At 37.1% G+C, this 23,367-nt stretch overlaps 1 protein-coding gene across 4 annotated transcripts in view; it reads left to right on the forward strand.

Annotated features, from left to right (window-relative positions):
• Positions 1-508: 508 nt before the first annotated feature.
• Positions 509-23,367, forward strand: part of LOC126975612 (UDP-glucosyltransferase 2-like) — a 29,018-nt gene continuing 6,159 nt past the window's right edge. For 2 of the 4 annotated variants that reach the window (XM_050823584.1, XM_050823588.1), the window contains exons 1-6: positions 9,768-9,906; positions 15,895-16,084; positions 17,486-17,573; positions 17,750-17,942; positions 20,126-20,323; positions 22,275-22,494. In XM_050823584.1, the coding sequence (XP_050679541.1) occupies positions 9,845-9,906; positions 15,895-16,084; positions 17,486-17,573; positions 17,750-17,942; positions 20,126-20,323; positions 22,275-22,494 (951 nt within the window). In that variant the 5' untranslated portion in view covers positions 9,768-9,844. Of the gene's footprint in view, positions 528-9,767; positions 9,907-14,434; positions 14,676-15,894; positions 16,085-17,485; positions 17,574-17,749; positions 17,943-20,125; positions 20,324-22,274; positions 22,495-23,367 lie in introns of those variants that run through there. The other 2 variants (XM_050823587.1, XM_050823585.1) reach the window with 2 other exon arrangements.

The following is a 23,367-nucleotide window of genomic DNA, read 5'->3' on the forward strand; positions in this document are numbered from 1 at the left end:
TTTTCCTCTTTGTTGTTCTCTTTTTGTATATTGCGTTGTGTTATTGTTGAATTTCCTAATACTTTATGAATATTTACATTAATTATTATTTACTTCATTATAATTTGTGGGCACTCAAGGTCCTTATATATTAAGAATTAGAATAAGATTTTTTTTGTATATGACTGTTTGCTGCCAAAATAAAATAAAATAAATAAATACATTCTTCCAAACCATGAATTATTTCTTTATATAAAAATGTCAGATAAATTTTTTGCTTATACATATTTTATCTATCGCATTTATCTCGTCACTCTGAAATTTTAATACAATTGCTATCCACATCCTGTTTATCTGCAATGGTAATAAAAACTATAATTACTGGTTAGCTAGAAAATAGTTTTACATTGTACTCACTTATAAGTTTGCAGTTCAGATTAATTTTGCTTTAATCACATTATTGTACCTTCACCAAACAGTTCACTAAAATTTCAAACTTCTTGGAACCTTATTTTTTTCATCGTTACAGAAAGAATTTGTGGAAAAACGTAAGTGACTAAAATGTTATTTTAGTGATTAATATAAATTTAGTAAGTATAAGAAATGCTTACATACAAAAAGTGTTAGAAAAAAGAATTTATTTCAGCCAAAGTTCGAAAATTATTATAGGGAAAGAATAACTAATTTAATAATACCATAGATATTGAATTTGATGGAATTAACATTGATATAATTATTTAAAAATGTATAATCATTTATTTTTTATGACATATGTAACCTTAATAAAACATAAATGTATTGAAGCCTTGCTTTTATACGGTCGTTCGGGAAAGATTTTCTAGCGTTACACGAACACATCAGATTTAGGACCGTTACACGAAAACGGTAGATTAAGAATTGTTACACGATATATATATATATTTTTCGAAAACAGTTTTCAGTGTTTCACGTAGCTGTGAAAGTAAATAACTATTATTAAGTAAAAAATGGTACTCGTGAAAAATATATTTTGTTGCCACTGCAAAATATATTTATAGTTTATAGATTTGTTAAAAATGTCTAGTTTTGTACCGTGCTGTTGTATACCATTTTTAAAGTTCTTTCGGGCGTCCCAAGACGGCACTGTTTTTTTATTTATTTATTTGAAGTAACAGCAATAAATTAAATAGAATTCTATTCGAAATGAATTCCTTTAGCTTTAATTCACGCCTTTTATCTATCTGGTCGGGAATTTGTGAATTAACGAATTTTTTTCTTGGGAGTCACTGCTTCTTCTAGAAAGTAAAGCACCGCCGCGATATTACACTAAAGTGTCGTCTATAGCAGTCCACGTCTTATAAAGTTGACCGTAATTTATAGTTCAAGGGGTTCCCATCTGGTAGACTAGCCCTAATCTAGAGATTAGGGCTAGTCTTTAGTTCTCCTAAACTCCAGCTTTTCAGCTCCTGAATTTCAGCTAAGCTGAGGTAGTTCGTCCCTGGTGACTATGTGCAGATTATTGCTTGAAACTCCAAGGTCCAAATTCATAAAGCTTGCTCAGAAGTTTCACAACACGATTAACAGCAAGCATTATGATTGAAGAATTGTTATAACGTTTGTGTGGTAAAGGTTACTATCACATAAATGATTTTCTTAATGATACCACAGACTAGGAATAGAGCGAACGCTCTCAAGCTGTTTAATTATAAATTTTTGTGTACGATACTCCATAATATTGTAACTAAATTATGAAGATTATTAAAATTATTACTGGGCAAATGGGACTTAATATCTTACGTCTCAAGGTGACGAGTGCAATTGTAGTGCCGCTCAGAATTTTTGGGTTTTTCAATAATCCTGAGCACTGCATTGTAATGGGTAGGGCGTATCAATTACCATCAGCTGAACGTCCTGCTCGTCACGTCCCTTATTTTCATAAAAAAAGAAGAAAAAATAAGCCCGCCGAGTTTCTTGCGCAGGTCTTCTCAGACATACCATTTTGAATGTGTGGTACTTTTTTGACGTTCATTAAGTGATATCCTATCTTTATATATATAATTCTTGTGTGCGTGTGTATGTCACTGAACTCCTCCTAGACGGCTGGACCGATTCTAATGAAACTTTCTGTGTGTATTCAGGTGGATTCGAGAATGGTTTAGATTCACAATTGAACTACCTCCTAAACGGCTGGATCGATTTTGATGATATTTTTGTGTGTTCCAGTGAATTTGAGATTGGTGTGTGTCTTCAGGTGGATTCGAAAATGGTTTAGATTCACAATTAAACTACCTCCTAAACGGCTGGACTGATTTTGATGACTTTTTTGTTTGTTTCAGTGAATTTGAGATTGGTTTAGATTCTCAATTCCGCCCATATAATATAATTCTCCTGCTCATGTGTATGTTAGTGAACTGCTCCTAACGGCTGGACCGATTTTTCAAATTTAAAACATGTTTACAGGACAACGTCTGTTGGGTCCACTAGTCTATATATATATAAAAATGAATTGCTGTTCGTTAATCTCGCTAAAACTCGAGAACGGCTGGACCAATTTGGCTAATTTTGGTCTTAAATTATTTGTGGAAGTCCAGAGAAGGTTTAAAAGGTGAATAAATATGAAAATGCTGCTAAATTAAATAAAAACAACAAATTTGTTTTTCCTTTGATGTGTCCATAAATAATTTCTATGAGAGAATTTATTGACGCACGGTTTGACAGTTCTGCTGTGAAACAATTTCATTACGACAGCAGGGTACATATTTTACGAAGTAATTTTTGATTTTATGATATATTATTGAGAAATTCATATAAAAACATTATTTTATTTATTATATACAGAACAACGTCTGTCGGGTCAGCTACAAATTTAATAAAATTTGGCATATTGGTACCTTATATTGCCGGTCTACATCTTAGATATTTTTCATCCCGGAAATATAAATAGTTCCCGTGGGACAGTTAAAAACCTCTACTTATTTATATAGCGTAGTACACAACAACTTACATACATCATTTAATAAAATTTGGCATGTTGATACCTTATATTGCCGGTCATCATAATAGATACTTTTCATCCCATAAAATTTTTTAACAAAAAAACAACCGACTTCAAAAACACTATTCCAAAACAATAGATATAATATTCACTAAAAAGTATAAAAATAATTGCGTATTTTTATTCATTCTAATTCTAGTTAAGTACGATTATTGTTATTTTTGGAATCGGTGTCCTTCCGCCGCGACCCGCTATCGTTTCTCGCCTCTTCACAACTCAAGCACATCTCACCTATAACTATGTATATAGTTACAAAACTATCTTGGATGATCAGTTTTGATGTAACAAACATAAAAAAAATACCGACGAATTGAGAACCTTCTTTTTTGAAGTCGGTTAAAAAGTAAAGAGTTCCCGTGGGACAGTTAAAAATCTCTACTTACGTATATTGCGTAGTTCACAACAACTTATGCACCTAATTCAGTAAAATTTATGATGTTGATACCATAAATTGCCGGTCAACACTTTAGTTAATTTTCATCCCAGAAACTTAAAGAGTTCCCGTGGGAATGTAAATAAACTATAGTTTTTTATACAGCTTAGTGCCGAACAAATTATGCATCTAATTTAATAAAATTTGGCATGCTCATAATTATATTGCCAGTCACCATCTTGGATACCTTTCATCCTGGAAAACTAAAGAGTTCCCGTGGAAAAAATAATTTCCCGCCAATTGTTGTTGCAACGTTTCAAAAAATATAACATTCGAAATTCAAATAGTTCCGATTAGCTAGAAGTGCAAAACTTTTAGTGTGTCCCATGTATTATAAAACTTAAAAATCCTATAAACATCCCCATACATCGATACATACTAAACTTAATCTTACAACCCTGTAAAAATCTCAACCCTACCTTCTGGCTTTCCAAAGATGTACTAATATTATAAATACCAAAGTTTGTAAGAATATATGGACGTCTGGATGTATGGATGTATCGACACTGTCGTAGAACAAAGACGGATCTGCAAAATATCAACTTTACAGGAGCGCTGTTTAAAGTTTAGGACTCACATTTTTCCTCATAATTTTTTTCCCAATCAACATATTGAAAATTAATTTTGTAATAGCTTTTTATCACTTACTAAAGGTTATATGTACATTAAAATTCATTAATTTTATTTATTTTTGAAAAAAAAAACTGTGTTCGTATGTAATTATCCGACATTGTACTGGGTAGAATTTAACGTTTATTGTGAGTTTGCGACGTTATTCTACGGAAAGATCTACTACATATGGATACATCACAATCTACACATAGCACAATCGGGCCAGACTCGTCCGGGTTACTTACCACACTCGCACAGAATACCGGCGTGAAGTAGCGGCCTAGTGCCGCTATGTTTCGCATAGGTGAGTGTCGAGGACCGGAGGCCATTCCCCCCCAACAAAATATGAGAGCGGTATTTAAAGAAAATTACCCCAGGAGGGTACCGGCTCTTGTAGAGCCGGAGAATCCCTCCCCGAGCATTCGCGCTCGGGCTGCCCCTCGTATTCTGGGGAGGGCACAGTACCGCGTATGTCACAGGACAAACAGGGCAGCAAACACCACGGCACCCCGCTCCACGCTTAATGTGGACTTTTGTAACATCCGGGGAATTCACTCCAACTTAATCGCCGTCCACCACCACCTTGAGACGGCGCAGCCGGCCTTGTGTTTCCTTACGGAGACGCAGATATCTCGACCTAGCGATACGTCATATTTAACGTACCCCGGGTACAAAATTGAGCATAATTTCATGCCTCATGCTGGGGTATGTGTGAACGTTAGGGAGGATATCTGCTGTCGCCGTCTCGGCAATTTTGAGGGTAGGGGCCTGTCTACTCTCTGGCTCCGCGTAGATTTAGAGGACCGCGTCCGCATCTATGCGTGTTTCTACAGGTCCCATACTGGTAACGCAGAAACGGATCACCTCATGGGCTGCGTTCAAGCGGCATTTGATGACGTGCTTGCTGAAATCGTAGTCTTGGGTGATTTCAACGGGCACAATGCCGAATGGCTTGAATCACGTACCACAGACTACGCAGGGCGATCTGTGCATAATTTTGCATTGGCGTATGGTCTGTCCCAATTGGTTGAGTCGTCGACGCGGCTCCCGGATGTGGATAGCCACATGCCGTCCTTATTAGATCTTCTGACCCGCCGCGTTTGGCACTACAAGTCAGCAGATTGGGATAGGATGCGTTCCTTTTTTGCATCCTACCCTTGGGGCAGGGTTTGTTTCCCTTCGGATGATCCTAGTGCCTGCGCCGTTGCAGTAGCCGATGTGATACTGCAGGGCATGGATATTTTTATACCAAGCTCTGTAGTACCGATCGGTGGCAGAGCACAGCCCTGGTTCGATGCGTCAGTTAAAGCAGCATCTGACTGCAAAAAACAGGCGTATCGAACTTGGGTTGCGGCGCTGGGCTCAAAGGATCCGAACTGCAAAGTTCTGAAGAGGAAATATAACCGTGCCTCCAGATTTTTTAAGCGGCAAATCGCCTGTGCGAAAGCGAAGCACGTCGTCAAAATTGGCGAGCAGCTTTCCAGTTACCCGACCGAAACACGCAAGTTCTGGTCGTTGTCGAAAGCTGCTCTTGGTAACTTCAACCAGCCGTCCATGCCGCCGTTGCACATGAGGAATGACACCCTGGCCCATACGGCAAAAGAGAAAGCCGATCTCCTGTGCACTCTTTTTGCCTCCAACTCGACTCTTGACGACAACGGAAAAACACCGCCGACCATCCCGCGGTGTCAAAGCTCCATGCCTGAAGTACAGTTCCGACAGAAAACTGTAAGGCGAGCTCTCTTTTCGTTGGACGTCAGGAAGTCGAGCGGGCCGGGTGGCATTTCTCCAATCGTGCTTAGAACGTGTGCCCCTGAGTTGACGCCGGTGCTAACGCGTTTATTCCGGCACTCTTATTCAAAAGGCGTAGTCCCTGATTCATGGAAGTAAGCCCTTGTCCATCCGATCCCAAAAAAAGGAGACAATTCGGATCCGGCAAACTACAGGCCTATTGCTATTACCTCCCTACTCTCCAAAATCATGGAGAGCATAATTAACCGCCAGCTCTTGGTATACCTTGAGGGTCACCAGTTGATCAACGACCGGCAGTACGGCTTTCGCCATGGTCGGTCGACTGGCGATCTTCTGGTATACCTAACACATAGATGGGCGGCGGCTATTGAAAGCAAGGGGGAAGGCCTGGCATTTGGTCTGGATATAGCGAAGGCCTTTGATCGTGTATGGCACAAGGCGCTCCTCGCAAAACTTCCATTATTTGGACTTCCCGAGAGCTTATGCAAGTGGACCTCCAGCTTCCTCACTGGGCGCAGCATACAGGTCGTTATCGACGGTTATTGCTCGAATCCCAAGCCCGTGAACGCTAGAGTGCCCCAAGGCTGTGTGCTATCTCCCACGATGTTTCTTCTGCATATCAATGATATGTTGGACACCGCCAACATGCATTGCTATGCAGACGACAGCACTGGTGATGCCGTATACACGGGCCATGCAGGTCTCTCTCGGGAAATCGTCGACCAGTGCCGGGAGAACCTTGTGTCTTCTTTCGAATCCTCTCTCGGGAGGTAAGTTGATCCTTGTCCAATTTAACACCCAGAAGACTCAAGTTTGCGCGTTTACCACTAAAAAAACCCCATTTGCCGTATCACCGCTCTTCGAGAACACTTATCCCTTAAAGCCTCGCCTAGTATCGGAATACTGGGTCTCGAAATCTCGAGCAATTGCCAATTCCGTGGCCATCTGGAGGGCAAAGCCAAACTGGCTTCAAAGAAACTGGGCGTCATAAATAGAGCACGGCAATACTTCAAGCCGGCCCACATTCTAGCGCTCTACAAAGCGCAGGTCCGGCCTCACATGGAGTATTGCTGTCATCTCTGGTCTGGCGCACCCCAGTATCAGCTCGATCCATTTCACCGCGTGCAACGCAGAGCAGCTCGAATTGTCGGGGACCCAGTACTCTGTGAACGGCTGGATCACTTGGCGTAATTTCACTTCGCACGACACGCCACAAGTTACGATATCATCCCCACCATCTGGATGTGTGGCGGTCCTCCACAATGCGGTTTTCAAGGAGCTTTCTTCCTCGTATCACGAAGCTGTGGAATGAGCTTCCTTGTGCGGTGTTTCCGGGACGATACGACATGGGTACCTTCAAGAAAAGCGCGTACACCTTCCTTAAAGGCCGGCAACGCAAAAAAAAGAAAAAAAAACATGTCACACTGTTTTATGGAATTTCATATGGAGTTTGATGTTGTATATTAAAACTGGGTAAGGTGAAATAATATTATACTTATATTAAAAAATGAAAATATATAAATATACAAATCTTTATTTCGTAAGAATAAACAAAAACATAAGTAATTAGCAATTAACCATAATAATATAATTCTTTTCGTGGAAAATGCACAAACAAGGAAAAAAACATGCCATGTTTTTCTCAAGTCTACGTGACTTGCGCGGGCTTTGGCGCGCGTTTTTAAGTCGCAAAATAATTCGTTTAACATAATTTAGGAGGACATAGGAATATATTGCAGTAACTACCTATAACTATTGCATTACTTTCAACCATCATATGCATTCATACGTACCTATCTATTCTTACAAACTATAACGTTAATAATACCTATAATTGGTGAATCATCATAAAAATTCTTAGTACAAATTAACACACATTACACAATATAGTTGTTCGAACACTTATATCTGGAGAACGGCTGGTCTGATTTCTATGATTTTTAATTTGTTGGATTTGCCTCCGTCCCGAATCGCAGAATAATATAAAATCGTTGCAAAATTGACGAAACAAGAAAATACTTTCTTTCATTTAAAATCATTATCACAATTTCTAGATGGTTATCTTTTTTTATGGAAAAGGAGGACTAAAGAGCGTATGGACCACCTGCTGTTCAGTGATCACCGCCGCCCACATTCTCTTGTAACACCAGAGGAATCACAAGAGCGTTGCCGGCCTTTATCTCTGGATCTACTAAATCGATTTTGAAAATTCTGTTACCAATAGAAATTCAAATTTTTGTGAGTGTCATATATATACTATTTACTAATCCAAAACTGAAAATACTTTTTCATAGTAATTGTATTTGTAAAATACGTCGGAGAAAAAACCGTTGAACACTAAAAATAAATTACATGGCAAAACAACGTTTGCCGGGTCAGCTAGTTATATAAAATTATTTAGGAAACATTTAACAAAATTTTTATCATTCTTACGTGTTCACATAATACTGCACGAAGTAGGTGACAGTGCTTACGCTAGCGCGCGACTACTAGATTTCTTACAGGTTGTTCTGAAATAATATAATGCAAAATTTATTTATTTACCTGAGTTATACATTGTAATTTTGAATATTTTTAAGCTATTTCATAGCTTTTATCGCGGGCTTTGAGCGCGGCGACCGAATCAAGAAATTCCGTAACGAAATCAAACCTAACACCCCCCAGTGTTCCACGATCAGCGCCATCTATCGGAAACTGTTATGTTGTATTACACTCGATTTAACGTTCGATTTGGACATACGAAATAGTTTATGAAAGTGACACTAGATGTCACATAAGCTAATACTATTTATTTTTAAATTCAACTTAGATGGAGTAAAATTATAATTTTGTGACCATTAAGCGTGTCTGGCAATGGGTTGCCACGATGGTAAGTGTCTGACAATGAATAACGTGATTTTTAATATTATTCTGAAGGTAATACCGAAGAATCGGACTTTATTCTTTGATGTATTTAGATCGGTATTTTAGTACCGTTTACCTGACAATGCCACTGCAACCCAAACTCCAAAATGGACCATCATTCTTACTTGTTTTGGGAGCATGTAGGTCTGGGGTCCACGGGCTCTTGCTCTAGTAGATATATTCTGAAATTGAATCGAATGTTTTTTTTTTCTGTGTTCAGTATTCCTCAAATCTCAGTTAGTCTTAATTTTCATAATTTTTGCATAGCGGTGCCGTGACAAGTCGAGCGAACATTATTGGTTCGGAAATATTTTTGACTTTTGGTTGTTCGTTCATTTTGATTATTAAATTTAATTCTTATTTCTAGTTGATTAGTGTTAGTAATTAGTGATCACAGTGTACAAAATCTTCAAATAACTGTATAAAAAAGCTTTTATTTATAATTATGGCGGAACGATGATGCTTTGCTTCTAAATGGGACTATTTTGAGCGAAGACACTGTAGACAGTCCTAAGCCTGCTTAAGTGTGAAGTAAAATTCACTGATAGATGTCTATTTAAATTCAACATATAGACCTAGGACCTCTAGCCAAGCCTAGTGACCAGATCACCCAGTAACTGATTCACAAATACGAAAAACCTATGTAGGTAGATTGTTTATTAATGTAATTAATAATAACTAACTGCTGCAAGAATCCACAACGAAATATGGGACCACCATTGACGCGGTATTTTCTAGATATTTAGAGGATATCAAGTCTCAAACTTATGTTTCTTATTTCAATTACCATAAACCTATGGATTCAATGATAAAAATTCCTGAATAACCTAAATGTATTGTATGATAATAAAAATATTTTAAACGATATTAAGTAACTTCTCATTTATTCAATAAAAGAAAAAAACATGTTTTCTTATCGGTCACCACGCTCAAAAAATGTAACTTGAATTAGTATCAAAGAAAAAACTTGAATTATTATCAAAGAATAATTAATTACTTAATTATAATTGTATAAGTTGATAAAAAATGCTATGCACTAGCTTTACTGCGGCAGTCCCCGAGTGCGAGTGTCTGTTTTTTATGATTACGCTATTGTAAAAAGTTGCCTTTGTTTCTGTTGTAAATATTGAATGTCTTTCACATGTTTTCTGAAATTAATTGACATTTTATGGATATTTATCACTTTTCATATGTAAGTACTTGCTTATAAAGCGTTTTATTTATAAATATTAATGTATGACACGATGCTATGAAAGTACTATGCCATACTAGTTTAAAATAATTCCTTGAGCTGTAGATTCTGGCAAGTTTAAGGATGTTGCAATTACTTTGGGTATTTAGTGCAGTTCTATTACCGTTTACTAAGTTTTGTGCTTTAATTTATCTGCCATTGATAAAGTCAGAAATCTTTACGGAATGCAGTGCTTGATATATTGTATCACTCCAAATAACGCAAAGGACGTAAATGGCTGGATCTATCTTTGTTTTGTAGTTAGTGAGTTTATATTTCATTCCATCAAAGCACATCAAAGCGAAGAATTTTTATCAGTAAATAACATTATTCTGAAAACTATTTTTTGTGTAATATTTTTTTGGGTAGGTAACGAAATAAGTCGATATTTTTGTTACTCAAAAACTAAAACAGAAATTTTACACAGTTACCAGTTTGGTATAATAGTTTTCGAAACATTACTACGTACCTACTTATTTAATTAATTGAAAGCCAAATGCAAAAGTGAGTATTTTTTTTCATAATTAGGACTACAAACAGAACGTACGTAATGCATAATTAGGTGATTGGTAATAATTGATAGCCTATTTATTATCTATACTAAGTAGATTCAATGGTTGTTTTGAGGTTTTCGTACTGAGACCAAGAGTCAAGATCCGGCAAGTCTAGCTCACGACATGGTTCTGTTCAAGCGCGTATGTAAATACCTACCTATTTAAGTAGTTCCTACTTTTGAATGAAAAATGCACTATGTTGACTATGTCGTGGTGTTTTAACGCATACATTACTATCTGGAAGTAATTTAGGTTTGACAACGAAATAATATTGATTTAAAATTACGATAACATATAAGCTATTTATATTGACACGGGAGTGGGTCAGTGATTGGAAATAATACTCCGCTTATAGGAACGAGTCTTTATTTGCGTTCACTTTTTCTGAACTTACACTTCGCCGGTCTGCCGCTGTTCTTCTTGTGCGCGGCGGTACCTTCAACGCGTCACACCGCACCGAACACCAAGTCTCTTTCTATCTTCTTCTTCTTGGAACACTTCCACTTTTCACCACTTCTTCTTCTTCTTCTTTACACTTTCGAGTCAGAACTAGAACTACCGTAGGCCACGCTTAGTACGGCTTATATACCCCCGGATCGGTTCGATTTTCAAAATGATTCTCCCATTCCATCTTTAAATTTAAATTGTACTAGAAAATTCTTTTAAATATTTTTATCCTGCTTACACATTTTCCATCCCTTTTTTTCTTTTCGATTTGATCCTGAACTTACTAGAAATTTCCATTAACTTTACAAAACCCAAAAAATTCCATACACTGGTAGGTAAATCGAACCCGGGTCTACAGCGTCTAAAGTAAACACTTTTACGCTAAAGCTACGAGTATTGCTGACGGAGCTGTTGAAATTATCAATGTCTTGAAGTTTGTCAACTCTCGTCATATACGTCGAAGCGTTGCTACGCGACAATATTATAGAATAAAGCTGAGCTATTTTTATAAGATGATCATATACTAGCTAGGTAGAGTTTTAGGAAAAGAAAAGAACCCTAACGTCGTCAGAAGAGGTAAGCGTCACGCGATGGAAAGAGAGGCAACTTCTAGTAGGTGAATAAAACTTTAGGTTAATAGCGCTGTGCGACCGGAATTGTAACCGCAAGGGTACTTCAATTGATTTTACCGAGTCAGCCTTCTGTACTCGTATTGTTACATATTCTTTGACCTAAGTAAAGAAGAATGAGGAGAATAAATTGATATACAAAATGCAAAAAACATGTGGTAGAAGTGAAACCTTCACAAATGATGAACAATTTTAGTATAAAAATGATGAAAAATCATTTAAAAGATATAATATGTATACAAAACCACGATTGTTGAGATGCCTTTTCTTGCTTTGTACTATGCATGCACGCACAAACACATATTAACACATGTACAACGCTGAGACCCAAGCAACCTCCCCCTATACCTTGGTAAACAGGAGTGGAGGGGGTGCGAAGCAGAGCACAAAGAGAACCACGAACACCACCAAAAACCAACAAAAACAGGTCAGCACTTGTACAAAAATTTTAACATGTGCACTGTGCATGAACCCATAACCTCTAAACTGCATATGAAGTCCTGGTACATGATTTCAACCGCTATGATAGACATTACTGTTACCGCTACCATATTTATGTTCTCCTGGTGTCTATGAAGTAATACGTCGTGCGGTTGACGTTAGAATAAGTATAATATGGTGTATGCCCAGCGCCGCAACCCAAGTTCGATACGCCTGTTTTTTGCAGTCAGATGCTTTAACTGACGCATCGAACCAGGGCTATGATCTTCCACCGATCGGAACTACAGAGCTTGGTATAAAAATATCCATGCCCTGCAGTATTACATCGGCTACTGCAACGGCGCAGGCACTGACATCATCCAAACGGAAACAAACCTTGCCCCAAGGGTAGGATTCAAAAAAGGACCGCATTCTATCCCAACTAAGCTACTTCACGCCGGTATTCTGTACGAGTGTGGTAATTAACCCAGACGAGTCTGGCCCGATTGTGCTGACGTCATAAGATGGCACCCTTGGGCCTGGGACTCCCCTATTCTTTTTACTCCCCGGGGAAGCACAGGGCAACTAATACGATAATATGTATACAATCAAATTAAGTATTTTTTTAAATAATGCATACCTTTACCCTATTTGGGTTGCATTAGTTAAATAATGTTAGTGAAAATGTTTGTAAAACTTAAATGAAACAAATGTTAAAATAATGAATTTTATAGCATTTTCTTCCATCTGTTTAGGTGCTCGATATATTATTCTCTTCACGCCCGATTTTAGAATTTTCACATATATTTAGGTTGTATTGACTTTGATTAGTGAAAAAAAATGGTCGTTAGTTTCGAGGGTAATACAAAAAGAGAGTTTTTTTATGCAAATAAGGGAAGAGACGAGCAGGACGTTCAGCTGATGGTAATTGCCTGGCCCATTACTATGCAGTGCCGCTCAGGATTATTGAAAGACCCAAAAATTCTGAGTCTACAACTGCGCTCGTCACCTTGAGACATAAGTTGTCAAGTCTCATTTGCCCAGTAATTTCACTAGCTACAGCGCCCTTCAGACCGAAACACAATGCTTACATTACTGCTTCACGGCAGAAATAGGCGCCGTTGTGGTACCCATAACCTAGCCGGCAAACGGTGCAAAGGAGCCTCCTACTGGTGAATTACAGATTGTGAAATAGTTTAATTAAATAAATTAAATTCTGGGTGTTTAAAACTGATACGCTAAATATCGTTAAAACTTTTTTGATTTTTTTCTATTCTATTCATAATAAATTCCTAATCTACTCAAGACGGCGCCAATAAGCGGCGCTATTCTTACGTTTATAATAAAAAATATGAAAACACAAGTTCCTTAGATGTAATGATAATTTAATAAGGTTCACGTCATGGTTGAGATAGTAAAAAGCCAATTAAAATAATGTTTCTTCTTCATTGTATCATTTGAATGTTACAACGCAATTAAATTTATTCAATTATAAAGTCTATTGTCTCTGCCTACCCCGACGGGAACAAGGCGTGAGTGTGGTATAAAGTCGTTTATTATTCTTTATTAAGTTTTTACGCCAGAAATGGTCACATCAATTAATTATTTTTCCGAGTGAGCCTTCTGTACAGTACGAGTTAAAGTGTCATATTGCCGTTTAGAAATTTTATGGTATGATAATAAATATTAATTTTATTGAAGTATTTTCAATAATAAAAGGCATATATTTTCTTAAAATTGATTCCTTTAGAATTATTTTTGATGTCTTTTCTAATATACTAGATACTACTACCGCTTGGGAAACTAATGGCACTCTGAGAGAGAGGCGGCGCAAGAAACTCTCCCAGCTTTTTTTTACGGTCTTTTTAATGAGTTATACAATATTTTACTGTCATTGCTATTGCTATAAAATAATCATTATCTAGTCCCACGCTGTCGGATCACTTATATATTTTATTATTAAGCTGTGGAGTAGTAGGCTTTACGACAGAGCCATTTTTTAATAAAACATTTATATTTATTTATAGATAATGCCTGACCAGTGGCTGGGACTTTATTATAAAAGTGTATAAGTACATTTAACCTTAAATATATTATGTATCTTATGAAGCCTACTAGAATTAGTTACAAGCAATCCCTTATTTCTATATAATTCCTTATTTCAAAAACACTATTCCAAAACAATAAAATATATAATATGCACTAAAAAGAAAACATTGCGTCTTCCAAGACAATCTTATTAATTAATCTAATTTTAGCTACGATTATTGTTATTTTTGGAATCGGTGTCCTCCCGCGACCCCGCTCACGCCGGTCACTTTGCGCGTGCGACTCAAGCACATGTAGTGACAAATCTACCTTGACTGACACCGATTACCACGTCTACCTCTCGACTCCGTGGCTCGCTCCGTACTCTGCTGATTCATGCATTTGTTTCAGTTGCCTGCCACGCCGTCTGTCGCCCTTGCAATTCGCTTCACCATTCGCCGCAGCGTGTGGCTTGATCAGTACATTTCGATACATTTATCTAGTCGCTAGACGTTGCACCGATCGTACGGCGCAAATATTCGCTATACGATTGTCCAGCGGCCAGGCCGTAATGCTATAGATACCATTTCGAGCGCTTTTGGCCTGAAGTGTTGGGAATACCTCGCCCTAAAGCTCTAATACGTCAGAACAGGTGTGTCTTTCGTAGTATTTTTTGTATACTTAAGTGATATAAAGTGGCGAAAGAAGCAATATATTAATATCACCAAATAGATTAGTCTAAAGCATACATAGAAGTGTTTATTTACACTTAAATTAAATGAATCCGGATCAGTAAACAAAGAGTGATCTCAAACTTCGACAATACTGTTCTCATAAAATTTAAACATGTGGCTAAGTGAAAGTAAATGATTTGAACAATTCTTGAGTGCACCTCCAGATGACACACAAAAGTATTAACAACTTTTTAATATATAGGCAAATAAAACTATGCTCAACTAATTTTATTTTAATAATATTGATACAGAAGATCTCAAACATATTATGCATCAAATAAAAACTTAAAATACTTGTGGATATAATTTATTTTTCTAACCAAAATTTTTAATGAATTTATAACTCCAATTTAAACGCATAAAGAAGCATTTATTTAAGTATTTTAAAATAATAATCATACAAATATATAAAAATGATGAGAAAACTAAAATGTCGATTTAGAGACCCATAACTCTGAGTAGCAAAATATTGGAAAAATGGATGTAAGGCTCATCGATTATATATATATTTACTTGTCACATATATATATATATATATATATATATATATGACAAGTATAAAATATGGTTTTCAGAAGAGAAAATCAACTGCACCAGCTATATTTAATTTGATTGAAACAAACTATCTTGATCTTAGGCAGGCATGCCACTGCGATATTTATCGAATCAGGGGAACATCAATATTATGGTTTCAGTCATACCTTTAGGGTATCAGATTGATCAAATTGTCTAGTAAACAATCGGGGAGTTCCCCAGGGAAACACGTTGGGACCACTTTTGTTTTTATTTTATTACAATGACTTTGAATGGAATACAGATTGACAAATATCTCAGCTATCCGAAAACTGCACCTTTTATTAAAGCAGTCACAGCATTCGTATAAATTATATTATAACAAATTTGCCTGAGGACTTGAATATACTAAAATAATATAGACAATATTTATATCAAGACACTTAAATGGTTGCTTAAAAATATTGTTTATAGTATCAATGAATATCTTAATGAGTGTTAAATTTTTGTATGCTAACATTGTGATCTGGACATACCCTATCCAAATGCAAAATAAATTATTTTATTTTACGTTTAAACATGACAAAATTTTTCAACCATTAATCCATTACTTTCCCTTTTTAGGCTTTATAGAAGGTCGTGTACAGATCTCAGCAAAAGTCAAACATCAAAGATGTTGTTACAATTGTGTCTAGTTAGTATGTTGGTCTGTTCAAGTGGTTTCAAGGTGCTGGTGATGAATACGACCCCCGGCAGGAGTCATGCGATACTGATGGATGCAGTGGTCCGACATCTGTCGCAGGCAGGGCATCAGGTAAATTAAGCATTTGGAAAATCGGAGCCCATTAGTTAAAAATGCCTGCTTGTTTAGCTGGGAGGCTACAAAGGGCGGGTTCTATATTCGTTGCAAATTGATTCGGAATTCCTCCAAAACTTCCGAGAGCTGTTAAGAATTGAAAATAATGACTTTTTCTTGAATCTTGAATCTCTTTTGGAGTAAAACTTTTTATAGAAACAGCTGAAATATGGACAGACTGATGAAGAATTGGTGAATATTGCGGCTATAATAACAAATGCTATACAATAATATAAGACTATGCAAAGTCTCGCAATGGAGCTGACAAAATTTAGTCCAGTTTAACTCTGAGAAGGCACAAGTTTGTGCATTCACCGCTAAAAAGTCTTCCTTTGTCTTATCCCCTCGCTTCGAGATCACTCCTCTTACTGCCAAAGCCAGATCGGCATACGCGGCGTCGATATATCGACCGGCGTTCAGTTTCGTGGTCACATGGAAGAGACAGGTAAAAAGGCCTCTAAAACTGGTTGGTGTACTCAGTAGGGTGACTTAGTACTTCACTTAAAACCACCTGCAAGTATATAAGGCATAAATTCGGCCTTATGGGGAATACTGTTCTCACAGTGATGGCGATCGCTCTCAATTACCAGCATCTTCCATTTGACCGCATACAACGAAGAACGGCTCGAATCATCAACGATCAAGTCATCTCCGATCGGCTGATGATTCCCAGAGAGATGAGAAACCAAACGCCAAAGCATTACGTAGAGATCAGATTCTTTTCTGTATCTTCTACCGTACTTATCACGGGGAGTGCACAGAGGAGTTGTTCGGGTTGATAATCGCAACCAAATTCCACCAACAAACATCACGTCACGTTTTGCGAGGAACTTCTTGCCTCGCACAGCCACTTTGGGGAATCAATTACCGGCTGCGGTTTTCCCGAACCGATACGACTCAGGGGCATTCAAGCATAGACAACTCTTTCACCTTAAAGAACGGCAATGCATACCAAGGCATATAAGGTACGCCTTGTTTTGATGTTCATGAACAGTTTACCACTTCCCATTACGTGAGCCTTTTGGCAATAGACCCCCTGTTATATAAAAATAATAATAATAGAAACTAAAATGGCGAAATTCAAAATAACTGTCATGCACATCATAAAAAATATTTCTTAGTAATTAAAAAGTACTTGTACAGAGATTTATATCTTTTACAATGATAATATAAGCCCCTCGTATTCAAAACCAACTCACACTTCACCAGCATTTCACAACGTCAGCCTGTCAACTGCCTTCGATGCAAATTTCAACTTGAGATCTATCAGTGAGTTTCGGAGAAAATGACAGACGGAGAGACATACAAAGAGGTGATCCCATGAGGGTTTGTTTTCATTTAAACATAGTTTAATTTCAGATTACTTACATTACTGGATGCCCGGAAACAATAAGCCAACAGAACGTCAGCATTATCGATATAAGTGAAAACAATAAGTTTATATCTGGTGAGTATTATACATATTATACATTGTGTTAATATTTAAATATATCAAAAGGTAATAACATTTTAATAAAATACATTATAAAAGATTAAAACTGCGAATTTCGCAGTATAACCGAAGGAATAAAAGTCTCTCTATTTCTTAGTATAGATGAATATTGTAAGTAATTTTCTTTTCAGGAAATGTTTTAAACATAAGAGCAATACTGGACAAGAAGATCGATATGACGAACTTAAAGTTTCTCCTAGATCTGTTATTGGAGGTTGCGAGAACTGCCATATCAAACTCAGCAGTCCAGAAGCTTCTCAGTGATACCAACCAACACTTTGACGTGATAATTGCGGAGTGGATGTATACCGAACTGCCAGCCGGGTAATCCATCTAGAATTTTGCAGAAGATGGCCAACTTATATAAAGCGGACAGAGGAGTTTAGTAATAGATTTCCCATTGGTTACTTGTACAGAACTTTACAAAGTGAAACAAAATATTATTCTTTAATAATAATACCATATTTAAATATTTTTATAATTGCTTATTAGAGTCTTAAACGTCTTATCTTACCCAACCGAACACCATGAAATTTTGCAAACACTTTGTCAGATGTACAGAAAAGGATAACTGATTTGTTTTTCCACGAATTTTTAAGAGATCCCTAACTGACGTCGGGTCCACATATAACGACAGACGTTATAGTAAAGCTTGGTATTTTTTTTTGATTAACACGAGGCACTCCCCCTGAAAAACAGTGATCGAAAAAATACACATTTACACGAATTTTCATCATTTTTAAACAAACGACCCTAGTTGTCAGGAATTAACCTCAAAGTATGAAAAAGATCCGCACTTTTATTTATTTTTTTATGGAAAAGGAGGACAAACGAGCTTACAGGTCACGTGGTGCTAAGTGATCATCGTCGCCCACTTGCAACACCAGAGGAATCACAGGAGAGTTGCCGGCCTTTAAGGAAGGTGTACGCGCTTTTCTGGAACTAACCCACTTGAATATTTATTCGAATAATAATTATACCATATTATGTGCACGGCGTTCGCCTTCTGTATATCCCTACCTACCACTTTCGCAAGGCGTACAGTCGACCAAAAGTACGTCGTGGTACCAATGTCACGCAAAATGGGTTGGCACCCATTTCACAACAATCTCCGTCTATATCTTCGCCACCGCGCGCGCTCATTGGTCAAATCAAAAAGAGCACTGAAATCAAGAATGAAATAGATAATCTTCCCTGGATTCGTGTAACATAATTCCGTCCCTTTACATGAAATCACTCCGCAAAATATCCCGCAACACGAGGAAAGATGTTACACATCAGAAGTATTTTAATTTGAACATATAATTAAGCGTGGAAAACAAATATGAAAAAGAGAGTGCAGCAAGACGACTTAAAGAAAAGGGACATCTGTAGCCACCTAGCGTTTGATGTCGTTCTTTGTATGTAGACAGGGACTTATAATAATAAAACATTTATTTCGGAGTAGATCCATATCTCTGTTAGTAATGTCTTACTGAGGCAATAATGTTAGTACCTAAATCAAAATTATTTTATATTGGTGTGAAGCCACATACACCTTTGTAAAAGAGGGGACTCCCACCGATCTGCAAAAACACTCAGGATAGTGTTGGTGCTGCCGCGGACTCGAGCGAGCAGAGATACGCATCTTTTTCGTATTATGGCTGCGAATCAATGGACGCCTCCACGAACATCCCTGATGCACTGCAACGCCACGGCAGCCTCAGCAGTGCCCTGAGTGCATTATTATATTGCACTCGTAGATCACTGTATAACCTCTGCGTGCAGTCAACCCACAGGCTGCAGGTGTAGAAAGATTGGCAATATGCCTTAAAAAGTGTAATCTTTACTGATATCGTACACTTCGTAATAATGTGAATGAAGTCACAAGACATGTAAGAAAGCTTCTTTAAATTCGCACACTGTGCGAATGCCAATCTTCCAGATGATGAATTAATCAAATATTATGATGTTTGGAGCTGTTCTTTACTAAAAATTTACTGTATTAATTATTTATTATAAGTAATTATTAACCAACGTGGTTTTCAACAATCGAGGGATGACTGAGAACGGTTCGCATAGCACGGCCGCTGCGTTTTCAAAAGTGTGTAGGTTAATTTCCAGCGCCCCCAGATACGACACGCCAATGGTCGCACCTAGCGCCACTGACGTTAATTTCACCGACTTCCTACTGGCTTCAATTTAGGGTTAGCACAACAGCGATAGATGAGAGACTTTAGAGTATCCGATATTCACAGTATATATTAACTGGCACTTTGTCAAACAATACATAATGCAAAGACCGAACAAGAGCGATGCTCTAATTCAGTGGCAGGGATCAGGTCGAATAGCTTTTCGGAACAGTCACCGTAATAATGCTGTAGAAGACACATAATGAAGCGACGTCTCAAAGCATAAGCAACATTTGCCTAACGTCAAAAGCTTCAAGATCACACTGGAATGCACTGGACCAAAAATTAAAGCAACTACTATGCAATGATAATGCATGTATTTTTTTTATATTTTAGTATATCTGCAATATACGGCTGCCCGATGGTCTGGTTGTCGTCGGTGCACCCTCACTGGATGATCCTCAAGCTGATAGACGAGGCACCGAACCCAGCGTACAACGCTGACGCCATCTCGAGGAACGTAATACCATTTAAGTTTTATGAGCGCCTCGTAGAGCTGTGCTATCAGGGATATGCTCTGCTTCTACAAAAATTGTAAGATCTAATTCTATATTATATACCTACCTCAAGCCTTTATAAGTCTTCAGACGAAGCCAAGTTGCTTTAAAATATTTTAGAGTAGCGCGCAATGAGCAATCAATTTGATTAATTATAATGTAGTTTACGTAAATTGTAGCGACTCACATCTATAATATATATAAAGGTTAGGGTGGGTAAAAATTTTCTTTGCATTTTATGTGAAAACTCAAGACATTTTTATTTCAAAGTTTATTTCCATTTAATATGTTCCATTTTGTTCGATGACTTTTTGCCATCGTGTAGATAGTGCACATTGTCACGTGTCACGTGTAAAAAATGTGTAAAGTAGTTTTAGCAGTCTTCTCCTGATGACCTGACACTACCCAAATAATACTAAAGATACCGGAACAGGTAAAAATCTAAAAGTGCAAGGTCAGAGCTTTACGGCAGTTGCATTTGTATAGCGCATGCGTAGGAAATGAATGGAAAAACATGATATTGTTTTGTGTTTCAAAATGTTTCCATCACCAATGTCTAGCAACAAATTGGAAAACTCCTCCGCCTTTGAATCATGTTGAAGATAGACACTCATATTTACTTTTAAGGATATTAACTTTAGGCCATAGAACTGATGACTTAAGGAAAGCCTTCACTGCATCTGCACGTGCCCCTCGTGAATCAACAGGCAACATCTGTCTGAAGTCACCAGCCAGTACAGTGACTCCGCCCATTAGTCGGTTACAATTCTTTATATCTTGGAGAGTCCTACTTAGAGCTTCAATGCCTTTTTATGGTCCATAGCACACTCATCTCACATAATAATTATGGCTTCTCGAAGCACTTGTGCCGTGTTCAGGTTAAAAGGTAATTTGAAAGCAGACTGAGCCGTCTTTCGTATAACATTTTTTCTATTTAATAATTTTATAATCGAATGGAGTCTGTGTCAAAGGTATTTTAATTATATAGCTACCTATACAAAAAAGACCACTACGGCCGAACTTCATAAGGCTTTCATCAAACATTTAAAACCCAATTTCACCCCCCTAAGAGGGTTTTCGTAAAATCTTTCTTAGCTGATACCTACTCCCTAAAAAGACCTACCAAACTTCAATTTAACAATTATTAAAACTTTCCCATACAAAATTTCATCCCCTATTTAACCACCCTTAAGGGGAGTTTTACCAAAATAACGTATAGGTAAAGATTTTCATTATTTATAGCGAGTAACCTAAATTACGATTTTTACGTCTTTAACTTCAAAAACATAGGACTTTCATACAACCATCGAACTCCCAATTCACTCCGTTTTCCGGGGGATTTCATAGCATCCGTTTTTCTTGCACTTGCAATTTCATTTCAAAAAACATACATTTCAAATTTCAAGTTGAAATAACTATAGTTACAACTTTTCTATACATACGTACGTACCTTACCCCCCTATTTTACTACTCTTAACAGGGGATTTCATTACACATATAGATTTTACTATTTAACGATAATAAACCTAAATGTCGATTAAAATCTCTTTGGCTGTTGTAATAAAAAAAGTAACAAATTAGTATTGTGTTGCTTCGTGCTACTTTTCCTTTGTTTCCACCTGGCAAAATGAAGATGACCGGTGATGAAAAGTGGATCACGTGCGACAAGAACGTCCAACATAATCGTGGTCGGTCTGTCAGGCTTCACATGCTGTGGCAAAACCCGGGCTCACTGTGATGCTGTGTAATATAGTGGAATTGAAAGGGCTTTATCTATTAAACTTTTACCGCCGGGCAGAACCATCCGATTCGGATCTGTACTGCAAATATATCTTGAGATTAAAGCAAGAAGCATTCTTCTTCATAGACTTCTTCATCAGTGATCAACGATCTAATCGCCTCGCATTAAGTTCTCGGTGTAACGCAACGCATAAATCCTTTTCCTACACCAAGTTTTTTTCACTTCAATTTAACAATTTTATTTTCAGATATTATTATGCCAAGGAAGAGCAGTACTACAAAGATCTTCTTGTTCCATTTATTAGCAAAAGAAACAGGATTGCACCATCAATTAATGATATAAGGTATAACGCTTCCCTGATTCTGGGGAATTCACACGTGACCATGGAAAATCCGATGAGGCTTCCACAGAATTATAAGCATATCGGCGGATTTCACATTGATGGTCGTGTTAAAGATCTGCCAGAGGTAAGAAAAGCAATAATTTAAGGGTCAAAGAAGACAATTTTGCCAATATCAGGCTGGTGATAGAATACTTACCAACTTCATTGTACCTATTAGTGTAGGTTCAGTAACTCCATATGCATCTAGATTCTTAATTAGTTCTATAACACAATAAATAATATATTCTTAAGTAAAGCAATTTTAAAACATTGCGGTTTCGCTATAAGACTGGCAATGATAATATGTCCTTATATTATTATGTGTGTAGAACGTCATTGTTCATAATATCATAAAATAATTATATACTACATACCTACATAATTATGTAACAATTGTTTAAAGTTAATTTTATCAATGTGATTCTCCTCGGTTGAATTCGGGCTGAATATATTATATTAGTACAAGTACAGAAGTCTCACTCTGCAAAATCTATTAAAGAAATAGGGACTCTTGCTGCCATACAATAAGGTGTAATTCAGATCGCACAGCTCTATTAATACATTTTTATTTACCTAGAAATCGCCTCTCTTTCTATGGCGTGACTCTTACCTATTCCGACGAGAATAGGGTTGTCTTCAGTACCCAAATCTGTACCTACTTAGTATAAGGTCATCTTTTAAAAATTGTTTAGTTTTTTTTCTATGATATAAATAGGTTTGTAATCGTAATTTTAAAACAATATTCTTTCGTTGTCAAACGTACATTATTTGCAGATAATATATATGCGTTGGAAGACCACTATAAAGTCATACCTAATTAATATAGGAAATAAATAGGTAGCTATCTAGCTATCTTTAAATTAGATTTTTTTTTATGGAATAGGAGGACAAACGAGCGTACGGGTCACCTGGTGTTAAGTGATCACCGCCGCCCACATTCTCTTGCAACACCAGAGGA

Source organism: Leptidea sinapis, chromosome 36 (genome assembly GCF_905404315.1).
Source record: "Leptidea sinapis chromosome 36, ilLepSina1.1, whole genome shotgun sequence".
NCBI classification, from domain to species: Eukaryota; Metazoa; Arthropoda; class Insecta; order Lepidoptera; family Pieridae; genus Leptidea; species Leptidea sinapis.